At 45.1% G+C, this 20,907-nt stretch overlaps 1 protein-coding gene across 4 annotated transcripts; it reads left to right on the top strand.

Moving 5' to 3' along the window:
- The first annotated feature begins 4,848 nt into the window (after nucleotides 1-4,848).
- On the top strand, nucleotides 4,849-8,881 carry LOC147342611 (PRAME family member 8-like). Of its 4 annotated transcripts, none has more exons than XM_086383210.1 (4): nucleotides 4,880-5,002; nucleotides 5,764-6,082; nucleotides 6,449-7,021; nucleotides 7,984-8,881. In XM_086383210.1, the coding sequence occupies exons 2-4, from the start codon at nucleotides 5,796-5,798 to the stop codon at nucleotides 8,534-8,536; spliced, it is 1,413 nt and encodes a 470-aa protein (XP_086239336.1). In that variant the 5' UTR covers nucleotides 4,880-5,002; nucleotides 5,764-5,795; the 3' UTR covers nucleotides 8,537-8,881. The 4 variants fall into 4 exon arrangements, with proteins under 4 accessions (XP_086239337.1, XP_086239336.1, XP_086239338.1 ...); XM_086383209.1 differs by having other exon boundaries at nucleotides 4,891-5,002; nucleotides 5,439-6,082; XM_086383211.1 differs by lacking the exon at nucleotides 5,764-6,082 and having other exon boundaries at nucleotides 4,849-5,002.
- Nucleotides 8,882-20,907: the final 12,026 nt, after the last annotated feature.

Below are 20,907 nucleotides of genomic sequence, written 5' to 3'. Positions count from 1 at the left end.
AAGCAGCCATCTGGGGCATCTACCACTCCTTAAGTTGAACAAGGAAACAGGATTTGGCCCCAGAGAGCTGAGGTGCATATGAAAGGAATGAATTCAGTGAGCCCAGAGGCTTGCATCTTCCCATATGCAGTATGCTAAATTCCTTCACTTGAAATATGATTTTTCTTACAGCAGCCCCTGGAATTGCAAAGTCAGACTGAGTGACTGAACCACAACCATCTTTGATGTTCAGACTGCCTTCTCCCTTTTTACAAATTTTATCACATGACTCCCCCTCCTGCCTTCTTGGAGCAGTTTTCTCAGAGCAACTGAGATTGTCTCCTGGGCTTGGGTCCTAAACACTGCTACCAAATAAAATCTCTCTCTACTTTCAGGGGGTGGCTAATGTTTTCATTGGCAGTTTCCATGTATCTCCTGGAACTCAGGTGAGTGGGGCCAGGACATGTGCGTTGGGAAAAGGTCTCAGAAGAGCATATCAAATGACAAATACACAACCTAAAAGGTGACAAATATGTTTTATTTGGTGACTACAGAGTATAGGCAGAAAGGTGGCTTCTCAGATAGCTCTAAGGAACTGTTCAAAAGTTATAAGGAGAAAAAAAAAAAGTTACAAGGAGAAAAAAAAAGTTATAAGGAGAGCCCGACGGGTTGCACAGAGTCGGACACGACTGAAGTGACTTACCTTACCTTACAGTATATAAGATCATTTGGTGTTAAAAAAAAATCAGAAAATATCAAAGAATTATTGCACATGATAAAAATGATACATCTCACTAAGTTTCATGCACTTTAAATTTTATTTATTGATTTCTCTAATTTTTAAAATTTACTTATTTTGGCTGTTCCGGGTCTTCCTTGCTAAGCACAGCCTTTCTCTTGTTGTGGCCAGCAAGGGCCACTCTCTAGTAGAAATGCACTGGTTTCTCATTTTGGTGGCTTCTCTCATTGCAGAGCATAGCGCCAGGGTGTGTGTGCTTCAGTAGTCACGGCTCCCAGGCCCCAGTCCGGTGCTTGTGGGGCTTGGGCTTAGTTGCTCTGCAGCCCGTGGGAGTTTCCCAGAACAGGGATCTAACCTGTATCCCTTGCACTGAGTGGTGGATTCTTAATCACTGGACCACCCGGGAATTTTTTCTTTTTTCTTTTTCTCTGTATGGAAAGAGGCAGGAGTCTGGTCTTATTAAAGTCATCCATGTGACGTTCTTGGTGCCACCTCAGGACACTGACTTCTTCTCCTCCTTGAACTGCCCTCAGGGCACACTGTCTGGGGCTGCAGTGGATGACGGCCTTTGGGCTGCAATAACCTTTGTTTACTGTCATGGCAAGTGAAATAATTGTCTCCAAAGGAAAGTGTAGGAGAAGACGGCAAGTGGAACTGAGGGAGAATGTCTACCGAGTCCCCTCTAGATGCGCCTGCTCACTGGGTTACACAAGTGAGGCAGGGAAAGCATTGTTTCACCAAAATTTATTCAGGCTCGTGATCCTTCTCCTTGAATTATCAGAGGGCTTTCTTGTAAAATCCAGTTTGAATAATAATTCTAAGTCAGTTCAGCAAAAGAACCCACTCTTGATATCTGTATAATCATAAAGGATTTGATTTAGGTCATACCTGAATGGTCTAGTGGTTTTCCCTACTTTCCTCAATTTAAGTCTGAATTTGGCAATAAGGAGTTCATGGTCTGAGCCACAGTCAGCTCCTGGTCTTGTTTTTGCTGACTGTATAGAGCTTCTCCATCTTTGGCTGCAAAGAATATAATCAATCTGATTTCAGTGTTGACCATCTGGTGATGTCCATGTATAGAGTCTTCTCTTGTGTTGTTGGAAGAGGGTGTTTGTTATGACCAGTGCATTTTCTTGACAAAAATCTATTAGTCTTTGCCCTGCTTCATTGTGTATTCCAAGGCCAAATTTGCCTGTTACTCCAGGTGTTTCTTGACTTCCTACTTTTGCATTCCAGTCCCCTATAATGAAAAGGACATCTTTTTTGGATGTTAGTTCTATGGTTTTTCCTGTGGTCATGTATGGATGTGAGAGTTGGGCTGTGAAGAAGGCTGAGGGCCGAAGAATTGATGCTTTTGAACTGTGGTGTTGGAGAAGACTCTTGAGAGTCCCTTGGAATAAAAGGAGATCCAACCAGTCCATTCTGAAGGAGATCAGCCCTGGGATTTCTTTGGAAAGACTGATGCTAAAGCTGAAACTCCAGTACTTTGGCCACCTCATTTGAAGAGTTGACTCATTGGAAAAGACTCTGATCTTGGGAGGGAGGCAAGAGGAGAAGGGGACGACAGAGGATGAGATGGCTGGGTGGCATCACTGACTTGATGGACGTGAGTCTGAGTGAACTCTGGGAGTTGGTGATGGACAAGGACCTGGCGTGCTGCAATACATGGGGTCGCAAAGAGTCGGACATGACTGAGCGACTGATCTGATCTGATCTGATCTTGATATCTGGTCTCCCCAAGAATCTGATCAAGCTTCCTCACTGCCCACTATTAGTATCCAGTTCATCTGGGCTGCCCTCAGCAAAAAATCTACTTGTTTGGTTCAGCCAAGATCCTTTGCAGACCTGATTCCTCCTCATAGGAAATTACCAGCCAAGAAACACACTGCTTCTGAATTGTGAGTCCCTATCACCTGTATCTGTTGAAGTTGGATGACCTGAGATGCTAGGGTATCCTTATCTATATTATCATTGTCCTAAATAAAATTTGATGTAGCCACCTACACCTGTGTCTATTTCTTATTTTCCTTGGAAACAACTCCCTCAGCTGAATACTGCTCAGGCAGGAAACGTTCTACAAGTATCCCCCAGATTCCCACATACTCAAGGATGACCAGTTTGGAGTCTGACCAGATTTTTTGCTTCAATATCAGGCCTCGAGTTATTTTCAGAAAATTCATTTCAACTTTAAATCATTCTTCTTTTTGATCTCATAGTAACTGTGATCCCAGAGGAACATCACCACCTTGAATTTTGAAATTTCCACATTTCCACTAACATCACAGCCTTTTCCAACACTTATGTGATCTGACAATTGGAGGAGTCCTTCTCATCCCTTCAGCTATGACAGGAATGGGCGAATTTAATTCAGATGACCATTATATCTACTACTATGGGAAAGAATCTCTTTGAAGAAATGTAATAGCCTTCATAGTCAACAAAAGAGTCTGAAATGCAGTACTTGGGTATAGTCTCAAAAATGACAGAATGATCTCGGCTCTTTTCCAAGGCAAACCATTCAACATTAAAATAATCCAAGTCTATGCCCCAACCATGGACATGCCCAGTGATTGACATAAGTTTGAGAAAGCTCCATGGGTTGGTGATGGACAGGGAAACTTGGCTGCAGTCCCTGGGGTCACAAAGAGTCAGACATGACTGAGTGACGGAACTGAATTGATGCCCCAACCGCTAACGCTGAAAACTGAAGTTGAACGGTTCTATGAAGACCTATGTGACCTTCTAGAGCTAAAAACAACAAAAAAAGATGACCTTTTCATCATAGGGGGGTAGAATGAAAATGTAGGAAGTCAAGAGTAACAGACAAGTTTGACCTTGCAGTACAAAATGAAGCAGGCAGAGGCTAACAGCGTGTTGTGAAAAGAACACACCTGTCATAGCAAACACCCTTTCCATTAACCCAAGAGAAGACTCTACACATGGATATCACCAGATGGTCAATACCAAAACAGGTTGATTATATTCCTTGTAGTCAAAAATGGAGAAACTCTATATAGCTAGCAAAAACAAGTCTGGGAGTTGACTGTGGCCAGATCATGAACTTCTTGCCGAACTCAGACTCAAATTGAAGGATGTAGGGAAAACCACTAGGCCGTTCAGGTCTAACCTAAATCAAAAACGTGAAAGTCACTCAGTTGTGTCCGATTCTTTGAGACCCATGGACAATACAGTCAATGGAATTGTCCAGGCCAGAATAATGGAGTGGGGAGCCTTTCACTTCTCCAGGGTATCTTCCCAACACAGAGATCAAGCCCAGATCTTCCACATTTCAGGTAATTTCTTTACCAGCTGAGCCACAAGGGAAGCCCAAGAACACTGGAGTGGATAGCCCATCCCTTCTCTAGTGGATCTTCCTGACCCAGGAATGGAACTGGGTCTCCTGCATTGCATACAGACTCTGTACTAACTGAGCTATCAGGGAAGACTCATGATTATACAGTGGAAGTGACAAATACATTCAAGGGAATAGATCTGATAGATAAAGTGCTTGAAGAACTGTGGACAGAGGTTTGTAACATTGTACGGGAGGTGGTGATCAAAACCATCCCCAAGAAAAGAAATGCTAAAAGGCAAAATGGTTGTCTGAGGAGGCCTTAAAAATAGCTGGGGAAAAAAAAAAAAAAAAAAAAGAGAGAGAGAGAAGTGAAAGGCAAAGGAGAAAAGGAAAAATATATCCATCTGAATGCAGAGTTCCAGAAAACAGCAAGGAGAGATAAGAAATCCATTGTAAGTGAAAAATGCAAAGAAATAGAGGAAAATAATAGGGCATGAGAGACTAGAGATCTCTTCAAGAAAATTAGAAATACCAAGGGAACATTTCATGCAAACTAATGTCTCTACTTTTTAATATGCTGTCTAGGTTGGTCATAACTTTTCTTCTAAGGAGTAAGCATCTTTTTATTTCAGTGGCCATATTAACAAAACTCAATCAATTTTGTATAGTGAATTACTGAATAAGTCCTAGATTCCCCCTCCCCCAATTCTTTTTCTTTCATGAATAATGATCTGACTCAATCAGTTCATCTAGAGACTGGCAGTAACCCAATCTGGATGAACCTGAGGGATGCTCTGGAATCCAATCAGGTAATGCCTACTGATTGGAAGTTAGCAGTTGAAAGGAGAGAAGATGTGGTTAAAAAGTTCCATAAAATGCCCCAGCACCAAAGAATAGACACAGAAACTTCTCGATCTGGAGTCACTCCTTGTGTTCTCCACCAAGTCTGAGGTCTGAGCAGCACCCCAACCCTGACCACATCAGACCTGGTGAGTTAACCTCAGTGAGGGATGTTCTGCCAATGGCCAGCATGCAATGAATGGTATAATGCAGTTTGACATGGCATGGAGAGTTTACTTTTTTCTCTTCTTTAGGTTAAATTTAAATCTATCTTTCTGCCTCAAGGTATACTTTTGCTTCCATTCTAAACATTTTGATTTGTGCTTTGGTTTATAGTATTTAAAAGTCCTAACCAGCAGTTTTTCTTTTTAAAGACATCTGTTTCACATGCTGTTTCTTGACATTTAAGGTTTTTACTCTATACACAAATGGCATTCCCTTTACAAGTATCTCCTTAATCTTTCCCAGCTATGTTGACTTTGGGAACTGAGGATGGAAGCTGTGTTCTACATGAACTCCTGTCCCCATAGTTTGGGCTTTAAGCAATAGTTCTTTTTTTTTTTTTTTTTCACCATATAAACAAAGAGAGTCAGCTTTTTCAGTCTTCTGGTGCAGATGTGCAAGAGGGACATGCATTAAGGAAAGCAGTGGATGGAAACAGATGAGCCTCCATTTGGCTTTCTTCCTTCCTGCAACTTGTTAGATTCTTGCTCTAGTGGCAGGATGGGGAGAGCTCTGGCCTTAGGGACACAAACCCAGACTGGAATCCAGACACACCGAAGTCTTCCATTCTGATTCATCAGTGCCAGAGCAATGACTGTGGGCCTGATTTGATTTCTCTGAAGTGTGGGGAGAGAGACTATCCTGATGGTTATGATTGTTCTGAGAAGGATGTCTTGTCTCTTTGCAGTTTCCCAGGATTCAATTCAGAGAAGAGTCAGGATGAGTGTTCACAACCCTCCCAGACTTGTGATCTTGGCAGCAATTGGCCTGCTGAGAGATGAGCCCTTAGCCATCTCTACTTTGGAGTTTCTGCCCACAGAGCTGTACCCACCACTCTTCATGGCTGCCATCTTTGGCCGACACAGGCAGACCCTGAAGGCTATGGTGCCAGCCTGGCCCTTTGCCCGCCTGCCTCTGGGAAGCCTGATGCAAAAGCCTCACCAAGGAACCTTACAAGCAGTGCTGGAAGGCCTTGATGTCCTGCTTGCCCAGAAGGTTCACCCCAGGTGAGTCAGATCCAGGGAGCCTGGCAGGGTCTTGGATTCCTGGAAGAGACACATGGTGCCAGGCAGAGTGGATGACCAAGTGGTGACCAGAGGCTTCTGAAAAAGCTCAGAGGCTTTTTCAGAGGAATTGCTGAGATCACTTTGGGAAATCCCTTACAAATATATAATAGGAAGGATGGAAGAGGAAAAAGAGCTGGGGGAGAGGGAGCAAGAAAGGAAAGAAACAACAGCAGGTGAGAGCAGGACTGTGAAGTAAGAGCACACATGGGGAGATGGAATGTTGCCTGAACATCCCATCCAGGCTGTGGGTTCATTCAGTGTGGATTTTGAATAATCTCACCCCACCCATCTGCTGTTTCCCCACAGGAGGGGCAAGCTGCGGGTGCTGGACTTAAGGAATACCGGCCAGGACTTCTGGAACATGTGGTCTGGAGGCAAGGGCCACATGCCCTCCAGCTCACTGCTGGTTCCAGTGGCTGAGGACATGTCCAGGAAAAGGCACCCCTTGACTCCCTTAGAAGTGTACATAGAACTTTGTCTTACGAAAAAGCCCCTGGAGAAATTCCTTACCTACCTCTTCAGGTGGGTGGAGCAGAGAAAAGCCTCCATACATCTGTGCTGTAAGAAGATGAAGATTATTTCAATGTCCAAGGAAAATATGAAGACAGTTCTCAGGATGGTGAAGCTGGACTGTGTACAGATGGTGAAACTGAGTTTCACCCAGAAGCTGTCCACCCTGGCCCAGTTTGCTCCTCTCCTGGGTCAGATGAGCAATGTTCAGAGTCTCATTCTCTCCCGCATTCGTGGGTCTGCTGTGGAGGAGCAGGACCATCAGGATCTTCTGCAATTGACCTCTCAGATCCTCCAGCTGCGGAACCTCCGGGACCTCCGCATGGAAGCTCCATTCTTCCTTGAAGGCCGTCTGGACCAGATGCTCAGGTGAGGCTCTGCCAGCAGCTGATTAACAGTGGACACAATGGTAGAATATCAAGGGCAGTGTCTCATCTGCTGCTCCACCATGAAACGCAGTATTACAGAAGCACAGCAATCCAGGTGGGGGGAATCGGTTACAGAAGCCCTGGAAAGGGACGCCATGTTGGGAACCCACAAGTTAGGGGGCCTAGATCTAGTGCAAGTGTGTATGTGATTTCTTCTTGGGGGAGAGATTTCTGTGTTCTGAAGATTTATGTATAGGTAAGCGAAGAGGGCATTGAAGAGGGAAAATCACATCAGCCTGAGCGTTGTGAAAAGAAACTCTGTGGTCACTAACCTGTGACCACAAGGAACCTGTTTTAAAGTCCAAGTCAGTAACAGGTGGCCTTTTGCTGCATATAAGGTAATTAATATATGGGAAATGCATGGTTCTGGACATGATGGTAGCAAAGCAGAGCCAAAGGAATGTAAAAAGTGATAGAAAGTTTGTAGATGTCATAGGGCTGGGGGTCCCTAAAGACCGGCAGCCCCTTTCTGCATGTATGCCAAGAGCCTCACCTGGCCAGAGGTATATGACCATCAGCTCACCCACAGAGTGGCGATCTAAATGAAAAGCATTTTTAACCTCATCTCCCAGAACGAACACTCAGTGATGTCCACCCTGATGGACACTTTGTGTCATGCTCTCCTCTGATCATGTTCTAGTGCATTCCATTATGTCTATTCATCCTGCTAAGGAAGTAGAGTGTACTGTACTCTGCTTGACAGATGAGGAAAGACGGCTTTCAAGATCATGTGAATGTGATCCAGTCACACTAAGAAAATGGCAGGACTCAGCCTAGAATGAGACTGGACATTCTGGAATTTGAACTGTATCAGCTTTGGGCCAATCATTGAGTCCTCCTCTGGAACTCAACTGCTACTTTGCTTTCCCTCATCTAATTGCTTCTTCCCCCCCTCCACCCCAGGTGCTTGAAGACCCCCTTGGACAACATCTCAATCACCAACTGCCTGCTTACAGAATCAGACCTGACCCATCTGTCCTGGTGTCCAAAAATCTGTCAGCTGAAGGGCCTGAATCTTAGTGGCGTCACCCTGACCGACTTTAATCCCAAGCTCCTTCAAGTTCTACTGGAGAAAGTTGCAGGCACTCTGGAAGAACTGGACTTAAACCTGTGTGGGATCACGGACGTCCACCTCATGGGCTTTCTGCCTGCCCTGAGCTGCTGCTCCCAGCTTAGGGTCCTCACCATGTGCGGAAACCTCATCTCCATGGCTGTCCTGGAGAGTGCCCTGCGTCATACTGACAGGCTCCCTGATTTAAATCTAGAGCTTTATCCAGCCCCTCGGGAGAGTTACAGCTCTCTGGGTGTCCTTCACTGGGAGAGATTTGCTCAGATAAAGGCTAAGCTGAGGGTGATCCTTACATACTTAGAACGTCCCAGGAAGATTTGGGTTAGCCCCAGCCCCTGTCCTCACTGTGGTGATGACATGTGTGGTCACCTGAGTCCCAACACATAATTCTGTAATACACTGTGTAGTCAGTTGCTTCTATCAGAAGCTTTCTTCTGGACACTTGAAAACTGAAATCTAGGTCATACATCCATTATGAAGGGAAAACACAGCCCTGGTTTCTGATATAAGCTCAGTGTGATTGAAAAACCTGATCCAGCAGGGGTGCAGGATTCCAAAAGGGAGTGTTGACTTGAGGAATTGATGTGACTTTTTTAGATATGTGTTTATAGAGTCAAATATGAAACTGAGTTCCTGGAAGATTCAGTCTGAGACACACATGTTCCAGTTATTTCTGTATGCACACTTGTAGAAATGATCAGAAATAAAGAGACCTTCAGTGTAAATGATAAATGCCATCCATGATATTATTCTGCTTTCTGTATTTACATCTCATGGATCTCCAGTTACTGGTGGAGTGGAAGCCCTCTGTTGTATATGATCTGAAACTCCATCATTCCCTTGTTATCTTTTTTCTTCATAGTTTCCTTACTTAGTTCTGGTGGTGAATACAAACAGCAAAGGAAATACATTCAGTGGTCCTCAATAGCACATCCTGTCAAGAGTGGGTACTTACATGCATATTCCTATCAGAAAAATACTAAAATCATACAGCATGAAATATGGTTTTGTTACATTTATACCAGAAGTATATTTCAGAAGTATGTCTTTTGAAAGCTGAGTCATGTCAATAAGAGTTTTATTTTATTCCCATACCTACTATTGTTCTTCCCTATCGAGGAAGACTAGTAGAGCATGTTTTGACATCAGCATATCAAGATGTATAATAAAATGTCTTTACACCATATAACTTAAAGTTGGCCATTTTTATTCTCAGCTCCCTACTCTCTCCCTCAATCAGCTGCAGATTCTTTATAAAATATTTCTTATGATTCTCTGGATCTCCTGTCTTACTAGTCTATAATGATGCAGAAAATATTTTTCCCTGTTCCCTCTTCTCATATCTAGATATGTACTATTACAAATATTCTCTATGTGATTTTAAATGTGATTGATAGCCTCAAGATATTTAACTATGTTAGAAGCCTGGGTTCCCCTTGGGTAGTGCAGGAGACACTATTTTATAAAGTAGATGGGCTATAAGGTATATAGCTCGTTACATTTATAAATTCATAATACAGCGAAGAGAGACACAAGACATAAACCATTTGAAAACAAGTTAGAACAAATTAAATAATGATTAGTGAAAATCAATTGTGGTCTGGTGGCAGTAATTCATCAAGTCCACAGGGGAGCTAGAGAAGCCGAATTCTGGAGGAATGTCAAAAGAAGCCCATTTGGCAATCTATTGTCATCATGCTGAATAAAATTTGTCTTCAGCACTTAACCCCATGTCTGTCTCTGATTTTCTTTGGCACAATGATGACAGCTCAGGCAGGAAAGGTCCTTCTGCATATCCCCCAGATTCCCGCATACCCGAGAATGACCAACTTGGAATCTGGCCACTGTGGCAGAGCTCCATATCAGCCCATGAGCTTTCTTCAGAGACTAATTTTCTGATTGATTGATTGGTTTTGTTCTGGCTGTGCTAGGTCTTCCTTGCTGCATAGCTTTCTCTAGCTGTGGTGCACACAGCTGGTCTTCATCGCAGGGCTCGGGCTTCTCCTTGTGGTGGCGTCTCTCGTTTTGGAGCACAGGCTCCAGTCCACAGGCTTAACTTGTTGCTACACATGGGCTCATGGTTGCTGCTCATGGGCTTAGTTGCCCTGTGGCATGAGACATATTCCTGGGCCAGGGATTGAACTGGCATCCCCTGCACTGTAAGATTCTTAAACTCTGGACCACCTCAGAAGTCCCAGGTTTTTTTTAAAAAAAGTTTTTACTGAAGTATAGTTAAATCATTGTGTTTTTACTTAAACACACAATTAAAAATAAACACAATTTAAACACACAATTAAAAATAATTTTAGTTACATTATTGTGTCTCATCTTAACTGTAGGGCAAAGTGACTCAGTTACACACATATATATATTTTTTCATCATGTTTATGTTTAAAATGTCATGAGTAGAATCCATTTTAATGCTTTTTATGTAAAGGTCATGAGAGAAATATGGTGAAAGCAATCTTCCCCAAAGTGACTCAGACAGAGAACACCCTTCAGGGAGTCTTCACCTTGGTGGTCAGAGGTTTATAAGAATTGTTCAGGCATCAAAAAACTGGGGTGTGTGACAGGCATGGAAAATTCTTATAGATGGAGAAAAGGTCTCCCTTTGCATGTGACATTCAACTTCAAAGAAATCCTTGTATGATGCATCTCAAAGTGGAAATCATCCCTGAACGAGGTAGTATGCTAACACCATAAGAGCTTAGGGATTAAGTGCAGAAAAGATGTTGGTATTTATGAAGAGAAATAGCAGAATTTTATTTCTGGGCCTAACGGTGTCAACTTGATCAGAATCTGTGTGGATTTAGCTAGGTCTGAGGAGACAGTAATCATCTAAATGCAGTAGAAAAGGGGCCAGTGAAATTATGATTTATTTGACTTCTAAGACCCCTGAAAAATGGAGGGGGGAATAGCCATCTGGAAAGTGTCCTCAGTGAGAACAACAACAAAAAAAAACACAACTTAAAGAAAACCTCTGGACGGCAGGGTTATTGGGGACTGAAGCAGGTTCATTTCTTCTCTGATTCCAAGTTCCCAAAGAGCCCGCAGTGCCTGCCCTCAGTGTGCTGTGCTGATCTCAACTCTGGGAAAGAACAGCCTCTAAGGTGACAGTGTTTCCTCTGAGCCTCTCTCTTTTCCTTGAAATTTATTGCATTTCTTTTTGTGGCCTTGGGTCTTCACTGTTGTTCCTGCTTTTCTCTAGCTGGGGCAAGGGGCCTGCTCTCTAGTCGTGGTGTGCAGGCTTCTCACGGAGGTGGCTTCTCTTGTTGCAGAGCAAACTCTAGAGTGCTTGACTTTCAGTAGTTTCGGCTCCCAGGATTTAGAGCACAGACTCAACAGTTGTGGCTAATGCTGCTGCTGCTGCTAAGTCGCCTCAGTCATGTCCGACTCTGTGCGACCCCAGAGACGGCAGCCCACCAGGCTTCCCCATCCCTGGGATTCTCCTTGCAAGAACACTGGAGTGGGCTGCCATTTCCTTCTCCAATGCATGAAAGTGAAAAGTGAAAGTGAAGTCACTCAGTCGTTCCCGACTCTTAGCGACCCCATGGACTGCAGCCTACCAGGCTCCTCTGTCCATGGGTTTTCCAGGCAAGAGTACTGGAGTGGGGTGCCATTGCCTTCTCCGACAGTTGTGGCAAGTGGGTTTATATGCCTCATGTCATATGGGATCTTCCCAGACCAGGGATCAGACCCATGTCTCCTGCATTGGCAGTCAGATTTTTTATGACTGAACCACAGGGAAGCCCTCTTTTGCTATCTTAATATCACCCAGAGTAGTGTATTTAAATTTCCCTGTTTCTCAAAATATAAAAATGAAAAAGAAACCTTTATTTTCCACCGTTGTGATCATTCATGATGTCCCTTTAGGAATGCTCAGCTCCAAACTGTCCAGAACCACTCTTACTGTCACTGAGGTTTTGACCTGTCTACCTTCAGAGAAGGCTTGGCTTAGGCCTGGAAAACCAATCACATCCCCCAAAGCTTTTCCCTTGCTGCCCAAATAGGCTTAGAATCTCCCGTGTTTCCTACCTAACACCTGAGTGAAAATCTCATACAAGAATGAGTGTATTTTGTTTTCTTTGATGACAACACTACTGTTTTCATGAGCTGTTTTAACTCAAGGACATTTTGCTAATTTTGACTTGACCAAAATTCCCCCAACAATTATTCTGTCAACTTTTGTTCTTTCTTGGCCAAGGGCAGGAATCAATAATCTCTTTCATGTTTGATCCACAAAAATATAACTGTCCATGTTAGTAGAATACAGTAAATATTTGTGAAGTGAATCAGTGAACAGGTCCTTGATTACCTGACCACTCCATTGGTCTCTGTTTGGTGATGTGTATATGATTCAATCAACTAATCTAGAGAAGTACGATGATCCAATCAGGGTCAATCCAATGGTCCCTCTGTAATCTAATCAGATATACTGTTCCAGTTGGGTTAGCAGTGGGACAGAGGGATGATAGAACAAAAAGACTTATAAAAGTCTCAAGCATTGGAGAAGAGGTGCAGAATTTCCTGGCTCTGGAGACATCAGAGGGGTTCTCACAGGGTTTGAATTGTGAGCACCCCACCAGGCACATTAGAGCAGTAAGTTTCCACCCTCATATAAGGACACTCTTCTCTTACTGGTGGTGGTGGTTTAGTCACCAAGTCGTGTCCGACTCTTGCGATCCCATGGACTGTAGCCTGTCAGGCTTCTCTGTCCATGGGATTCTCCAGACAAGAATGGTAGAGTGGGTTACCATTTCCTTCTCCAGGGGATCATCCTGACCCAGGAATCGAACCAGGGCCTCCTGCATTGCAGGCAGATGATTTACCAACTGAGCTATGAAGGAAGCCTTCTCTTCTCTTACCAGTGGTTAGCTAATCTTGAAGGGTGCCGTGTATCCCTAGTGAAGGGAGAGTTGTTAAAAAAATCAGTTCTTTCCAATGAACACGTTTCAGGTTTAATTTTGCCTCTCAGTGTAGTTTTGCCTGAACTCAAACATTTTAATTAGTGCTTTAACTTCTATCATTTTAAAATATCTTGTAAAGACATGTAACATATGTATTTAAAATATCTTTTTGGAGTTGTGTTTCATGAGTTTCACCTACACAGTTCTGACACACATGGCATTCATGTTAAGGGTAACTGAGGATGGAGGCTGCGTTGGTCCACATGACCTTCCTCGTATTGATTTAGGGCTCTAAATGATGCTCTGACGTCATTCCCTCATAAAGACTGGAGTGAGTTTTCAGAATTCCTGCTACCCACTTCCAGGTGGGACTTGGATTAATCCAAGCACTGTATGAACTGAATGGGCTGGTGGTTGCCATTCCTCCGGATTGGTACTTGTCAGAGGCTTGTTCTGAATCCAGTAGGGAAAGAGCTATATCATTGTGCCCACTGAGGCCTGAATGGCATGTGGCCTAACAGGCACGTCCACCCCTGCCAGAGCAGTGCTTAGTCCTGAGTAGATTCCTCTGAAGGGTTGGGAGATTGTCTTAGGTCTGCTCCTGCTTGGCCTGACATGGATGATATGCTCACTGGCATTTTCCACAGGATTCCTCCTGAAGCAGAGTCAGGATGAGTGTCCGGAACCCCCGTAGGCTCCTGGACCTGGAGAGAATGCACCTGCTCAGGGAAGATGCCTTGGTCTATTCTTATCTGGAGTTTCTGCCCAGGGAGCTCTTCCCACCCCTCTTCATGGATGCAACCCATGGTAGACACATCAAGACCTTGGGATCATGGTGCAAGCCTGTCCCTTTGTCTGCCTCCCTCTGGAGGGCCTCATTGCCCTGCCTTATGTGGGACCCTTATGAGCAGAGCTGGAAGCACTTGATGTCCTGCTGGCCCAGAAAGTTCACTCCAGGGGACCAAGATCCAAGTAGATTGATAGGGTCCTGGGCATCCCGGAAGAGACTTCTGGGGTGGGCCAATTCGGCAACCCATGGACAGACCCAAGGGCTCTGAGGGTGGCAATGGAGAGGCTTAGAGGCCTTGGCTCAGTGTGAGAAATGCCTTCCTGATATGTAAGGGTGCCTAAGATGCAAGGGAGGTTGAGAGAATATGCCCCATCCCTTTCCCATGAGGCCTAATCCTACTAGAAGTGGAGACCTGGAGAGGAAAGGGGGAGAAAGGGAGCTGGAGAACAGAGAGGCACCGAGGGGAGCCAGTGAGGAAGCAGGTGACGAGAGAGACGTGAGGGAAATACAGAGGCCGCCTGTGGTCTATTTCTGAGTCTGTGGCTGCAGTCTGTGTGGATGGTAATGCATCCCTGTCAATCTCCTGGTCCTCATAGGAGGTGCAAACTGCAGGTGCTAGATTCATGGAATACTGGCCAGAATTTCTGGAGCGTGTGGTCTGGAGCCAGCACTCAAGGGGGCTCACACTCAGGAATGGCACCAGTGGTGGAGCAGAGCTCAAGGACACAGCAGGCCTTGGCTCCCTTAAAGGATACACAGACCTTTGTCTAAGTAAAAGGACCCTGGATAACTTCCTCTCCTACCTCCCCAGGTGGGTGGCACAGAGAAAAGCCTGAACACACCTGTGTTGTAAGAAGCAGATGATCTCTGCAATGCCCCTGGACAGTATCACAAAGGTCCTGAATATGGTGCAGCTGGACTGTATCCAGGAGGTGCAAGTCACCTGGATCCGGCATCTGTCCATCCTGGCCACGTTTGCTCCTCTCCTGGGTCAGAGGAGCAACATGCTGAGGCCCCGTCTCTCCCCCATTCACACTCTGCCCGTGAGGAGCAGCAGCAGGAAGTTCTTGGATCCCCACTCAGTTTCTAAGCGGCACCATCTCCAGTCTGTCTATCTGGACTCTCCCTCCTTGTCTGAACCTGCCTGGACCAGATGCTCACGTGAGGTTGGACCGCTGCCTGGGAAACGGTGAACACAACACTGGCATGTCAAGCACACTGGGTCCTTTGTGTTTCTATCCTGAGCTGTGGTATCACTTCACCTCGGAAATCAAGGGGAAGGAGCAGAGACAACACACTGGAAATCTCTGGATGGGGCAGCTTGGATCCAGTGAGGGAAGGCATGGGTTCTTCCTTAGGAAGGGAAAGCTATGTCAGATGACTAAGAAAATAGGTAAGTGAAGAGGGCATTAAAGAAGGGACACCACCTCAGACCCGAGCTATTTGCAAGACAAGGTCTGAGGAATTCCCTGGTGATCCAGTGGTTAGGACTCTTCTCTTTTAGGGCTGAAAGTCCAGGTTTGACCCCTGGTGGGGGAAGTAAATTTCACAACCTGTGCAGTATGGCCAGTAAAGAAAAATGAAAACAGAAAGTTCGGGAAAGAGACAGAGAGAAAAGCTCTGTGCTTACCAGATTCCTGAACACGATGAACTTGTCTGAAATCACTGGTCCCTAAAAGATTGCCTTTTACTCCCGGTAAGTTAGTTAATATTTAAGAAATGCATAATTCTGAGAGGATCGTAGTGGAGCAGGAGCCAGAGATCATACAAACTGCAGGTGGTTTGCAGGTGATGCAGAGAGGTAGTGCCAGGCCAAAATGAGACGGGTCATTCTGGGTACTGACCTTCAGGAGGTGGTTAGTAGGACCTTGTCTTTGGGCAAATCACTTATCTCACAACTTTAGCTCAGCTGCCACCCTGATTTCTCAGACCTAATTGCTTGCTTTCTCCCCAGATGCCTGAGGACCCCCTTGGCCCACCTGGCAGTAACTAACTGGCAGCTTACAGAGTCAGACTTGCCCCATCTGTCCCAGAGCCGAAACTTGCATCAGCTCAAAGGCCTGGATCTGAGTGGGGTCACCACGATGGACTTTAGTCCTGAGATTCTCCATGTTCTTTTGGAACAAGTTGTTCTTTGGAACAAGCCACACTCTAGGAACTGAACCTAAATTGGTATTAGATCACAGAGTCCCAACATGACTCCATCCTGTCTGCCCTTCAAGCTTGGGGCCTGTGTCTGTGTGGTAATCTCCTTTCTGGCCATCCTGGAGAAGCTTCTGAGTCACACCACTGGGCTGAGCACCTTAAGTGATGAGTTTGGTCCTTCCACCTCGGCTGACTCGTCCAACTTCAAGATAAACTCATTGAAATTATGTGGGATTTAGGATATCCAAGCTCCATCTGGCTTAGTTCCAGCCTGTATCCTCACTAGGGCATTAAGGCATTCTATCCCGAGGTGCCTTTTCTGTACCACTGTTACCCTCCTCCTAGCTGGATGCATCTGTCAAAGTTTACTTCGGGTCACCTGCAAACTAAAATCTTGGCAGTAGATGCATCAGGAATGGAAAACCAATCCATGGTTTCAGACATCAGCTCAACGTGAATGGGAAAGGGAAAGATGATCCTATGGGGGTGCTGGATTGCAAGGGGAAATGTAGACTCTGGGAGGTGTTGGAACTTTTGGGGATATGTATTATACAATCATATATAAACCTCAATGTTTGGAGCTGCATGTGGGTTTGAGACGCACATGTTGGAATTTTCCCTGGGTAGATGTTTGTAAAGCAACTGTCAGAAATAAAGAAACTCTCGTTGAAAACCAACTGCTGCCTTCCATGGTCTTTTCCTCTCCTTTTCAGCTTATTCCTCAGCAATCTCCAGTTACTGATTCAAAAAAGAGCACTGAGTTGTCTATGATCCAATACCTGACCATTTCTGCACATTCTTTCTTCTGTTAAGAGCATCTCTTAACCCTTTGCTTATTTCTTTGGCTTTCCTATTCCTCACCATCTCCTGGAGTTTGTCAATTTCATGTCTATTCCATTGATGATACCATCCAGCCATCTCATCCTTTCATGCCTTCTTTTCCTACTGCCCTCAATATTTCCCAGCATCAGGGACTTCTCCAATAAGTCGGCTGTTTGCATAAGATGACCAAAATACTAGAGCTTCAGTGTCAGCATCAGTCCTTCCAATGAGAATTCAGGGTTGATTCCTTTTCAGATTGACTGGCTTGATCTCCTTGCAGTCCAAGGGATTTTCAGGAGTCTTCTCCAGCATCACAGTTTGAAGGCATCAGTTCTTTGGTGCTGCTTTCTTTACCGTCCAGCTCTCACACACACAGGTGACGACTGACAAGACCGTAGCTTTGACTATGCAGGCCTTTGTCAGCAGAGTAATGCCTCTGATCCTCAACAAAATGTTTAAGGTTAGTCATAGAGCTTTCCTGACGAAAAGTAGTTGTCTTTTGATATCATGGCTTCAGTCATCGTCTGCAGTGATTTTAGAGTCCAAGAAGAGGGAATCTGTCACTACCTCAACCTTTTCCTCTTCTATTGGCCAGGAGATATTCTATTATGCAAGGAGAACCACTACACATGCTTGACAGGAGACTGGGCTCATCTGCAGTGTGGATGATGCTTCTAGGATGGAGGGTCTTGATGTGTGTAGTGAAGCCGTTTCCTAGCACAGAAAGGTCAGGGACTGGGACCTATGGTCCCACCAGGAGAACCCTGAGGACAGCTCACATACAGGGTCATGGGTACCCTAACGTAGGGCTCTTCACTCCAATGACTCCTTGGCCATTGAGTATGTTCCCCTTGCTGTGTATGCAGTAAGCCACTAAACAGCCACCGCAGTAAGCTAGGAGGCAGCGGATGTCTGAGACAGAATAGAGAACTAGTGGGAATAGTGGGATTTCTGAGCATAAACAATCCTGTGTGTTTGCTTTCATCACTACTTGGAGATTCCTGAGGTGAAAACAGACAAACACGATAATGTATTATGAACGGCACCAGATACAAATACAATGCAGGTTTCTTTATTTGTGACCATTTATTTCCAATTCCCACCCAAGGGTAATGCCACCTGTGCATACAAGATTTCCTTCCGGAAATTAATTCATGTTTGTCATGCTATAAACCCATGTCTCTGAAGGTCCCATCACCAACCAGAGTCTGCATTTCCCCTTGCAGTCCTGCAGCCCTGCAGTATCATCTTTCCTTTGCATTCGTGTTGAACTGATGTCTGAAACCATGGATTGGTTTTCCATTCCTGATGCATGGACTCACTCAGGATGGACTCATGTTGGGACTCTGATCCAACACCACTCTAAGTTAAGTTCCTGGAGGGTGGCTGCAACTTGTTCCAAAAGAACGTGGAGGATCTCAGGACTAAAATCCATCGTGGTGACCCCACTCAGATCCAGGCCTTTGAGCTGATGCAAGTTTCGGCTCTTAGACAGATGGGGCAAGTTTGACTCTGTAAGCTGCCAGTTAGTTACTGCCGGGTGGGCCAAGGGGGTCCTCAGGCATCTGGGGAGAAAGCAAGCAATTAGGCCTGAGAAATCAGGGTGGCAGCTGAGCTAAAGTTGTGAGATAAGTGATTTGCCGAAAGACAAGGTCCTATTAACCTCCTCCTGAAGGTCAGTACCCAAAATGACCTGTCTCATTTATGCCTGGCACTACCTTTCTGCATTACCTGCAAACCCCCTGCAGCTTTGGATGATCTCTGGCTCCTGCTCCACTACGATCCTCTCAGAATTATGCATTTCTTAAATATTAACTAACTTATCGGGAGCAAAAGGCAATCTTTTAGGGACCAGTGATTTCAGACAAGTTCATTGTGTTCAAGCATGTGGTAAGAACAGAACTTTTCTCTCTGTCTCTTTCCCGAACTTTCTGTTTTCATTTTTCTTTACTGGCCACACTGCATAGGTTGTGAAATTTACTTCCCCCACCAGGGGTTAAACCTGGACTTTCAGCCCCCAAAGAGAAGAGTCCTAACCACTGGACCACCAGGGAATTTCTCAGAACTCGTCGTGCAAATAGCTCAGGTCTGAGGTGGTGTCCCTTCTTTGATGCTCTCTTCACTTACCTATTTTCTTAGTCATCTGACATAGCTTTCCCTTCCTAAGGAAGAAACCATGTCTGCCCTCACTGGATCCAAACACCCCATCCATAGATTTCTAGTGTGTTGTCTGCTCCTCCCCCTTGATTTCCGAGGTGAAGTGATTCCACAGCTCAGGATAGAAACACAAAGGGCCCAGTGTGCTTGACATGCCAGTGTTGTGTTCACTGTTTCCCAGGCAGCGGTTCACCCTCACCTGAGCATCTGGTCCAGGCAGGTTCAGACAAGGAGGGAGAATCCAGATAGACAGACTGGAGACGGTGCCGCTTAGAAACTGAGTGGGGAATCCAACAACTTCCTGCTGCTGCTCCTCATGGGCAGACCATGAATGTGGGAGAGATGGGGCATCTGCACATTGCTCATCTGACCCAGGAGAGGAGCAAACGTGGCCAGGATGGACAGATGCCAGATCCAGGTGACTTGCATCTCCTGGATACAGTCCAGCTGCACCATATTCAGGACCTTCGTGATACTGTCCAGGGCCACTGTAGAGATCATGAGCTTCTTATAGCACGGGTTTGTGCAGGCTTTTCTGTAGTGAAAGTGGTGGTTTTTCCAGTAGTCATGTATGGATGTCAGAGTTGGATCATAAAGAAGGTTGAGCACTGAAGAACCGATGCTTTCAAACTGTGGTGTTGTGAAGACTCCTGAGAGTCCCTTGAACTGCAAGGAGATCAAACCAATCAATCCTAAAGGAAGTCAACTGTGAATATTCATTGCAAGCACTGATGCTGAAGGTGAAAAGCCAGTACTTTGGCCACCTGATTGGAAAAGCTGACTCATCGTAAAAGACCCTGATCTCTGTGAAGGAAAGTTGCACAGCTCAAAATAGCCTGGAATTAAAACTCCCCTCCACGTCCTCTCCACCATTCTATGCAAAACAAAGAACTCTCTCACCCAAAGAAAAAAATGGACACTAAGCCCAGCTCCCAGCAGGTCCAGCCTCTGGCCGATCTCCAAAATTCCTTGCCCCAGCCTTTTAAGAGATAACTACTCTGAACAACCTTGGAGAACAGGCCCCCTTAAGACAGTAGCTTTCCACATCCATGCCTATATATACTTATTCTTCTCTTTTCTTATGTTAGTGAAGCAGCTCACTAATCTGACTGCTGCCCCTTCTCACCTCATTAAAGGTGATTTGTTCCTGTAAAGCGCTGGTCTCCTTCTTTTTCTGAATCTCGCTTTCCTTAACTCCATACATTGCACCCTGTACAACCATGGCTGATTCATGTCCCTGTATGACAAACACCACTACATTATTGTAAAGTAATTAACCTCCAATGAAAATAAGTTAATTAATTTAAAAATTATAATAACTAATCATAAACACCGTTAAACATATATACCATTATGAAGGGAAAAACAAACAAACAAACAAAAAAACCTGATCCTGGGAAAGATTGAGGGCAGGAGGAGAAGGGGACCAAAAAGAATGAGATGGTTGGATGGCATCACCGACACAATGGACATGAATTTGAGCAAACTGTGGGAGATGGTGAAGGACAGAGAAGCCTGGCATGCTGCATTCCATGGGGTCACAAAGAGACACACACGACAGAGCAACTGAGCAACAACTCAGTTCCAAACAGGACTTCAATAAGCCCAGACTCTTGCCTCTTTTCATAGAGAAAATCATGAAAAGGAACTTCCCTGGGGTTCCTGTGGTTAAGAATTCACTGGTCAGAGACAGGGATACAGGTTGGATCCCTGTCTAGGAAGACCCCACAGACTGTGGAGCAACTAAGCCCAAGCACCATGACTACTGAGCACCCGACGTGAGCCTGGGGGCCATGACCACTGATGACCACCCCCCGATCCCACACTCTGAGAGGAGACGCCACCAAAAGGAGAAGTCAACACATTTCAACTCGAGAGTAGCCCCTGCTCACCACAACCAGAAAAGGCTGCACTCAGTCAGCAAAAGAGACCCAGCA

The sequence above is a fragment of the Bos grunniens genome, chromosome 29 (genome assembly GCF_055505025.1).
Source record: "Bos grunniens cultivar Pamir isolate PY7600 chromosome 29, Bosgru_T2T1.0, whole genome shotgun sequence".
NCBI lineage: Eukaryota > Metazoa > Chordata > Mammalia > Artiodactyla > Bovidae > Bos > Bos grunniens.
The sequence above is the reverse complement of the archived record's forward strand: the minus strand, read 5'-3'. Positions and strand labels throughout refer to the sequence as shown.

Coding starts and splice junctions, on each gene's coding strand:
- LOC147342611 (XM_086383209.1), top strand. CDS start 5,721: ATGGTTATGATTGTTCTGAGAAGGATGTCTTGTCTCTTTGCAGTTTCC. Junction 6,083..6,448: donor GCCCAGAAGGTTCACCCCAG/GTGAGTCAGATC, acceptor GTTTCCCCACAG/GAGGGGCAAGCTGCGGGTGC. Junction 7,022..7,983: donor CGTCTGGACCAGATGCTCAG/GTGAGGCTCTGC, acceptor CCTCCACCCCAG/GTGCTTGAAGACCCCCTTGG.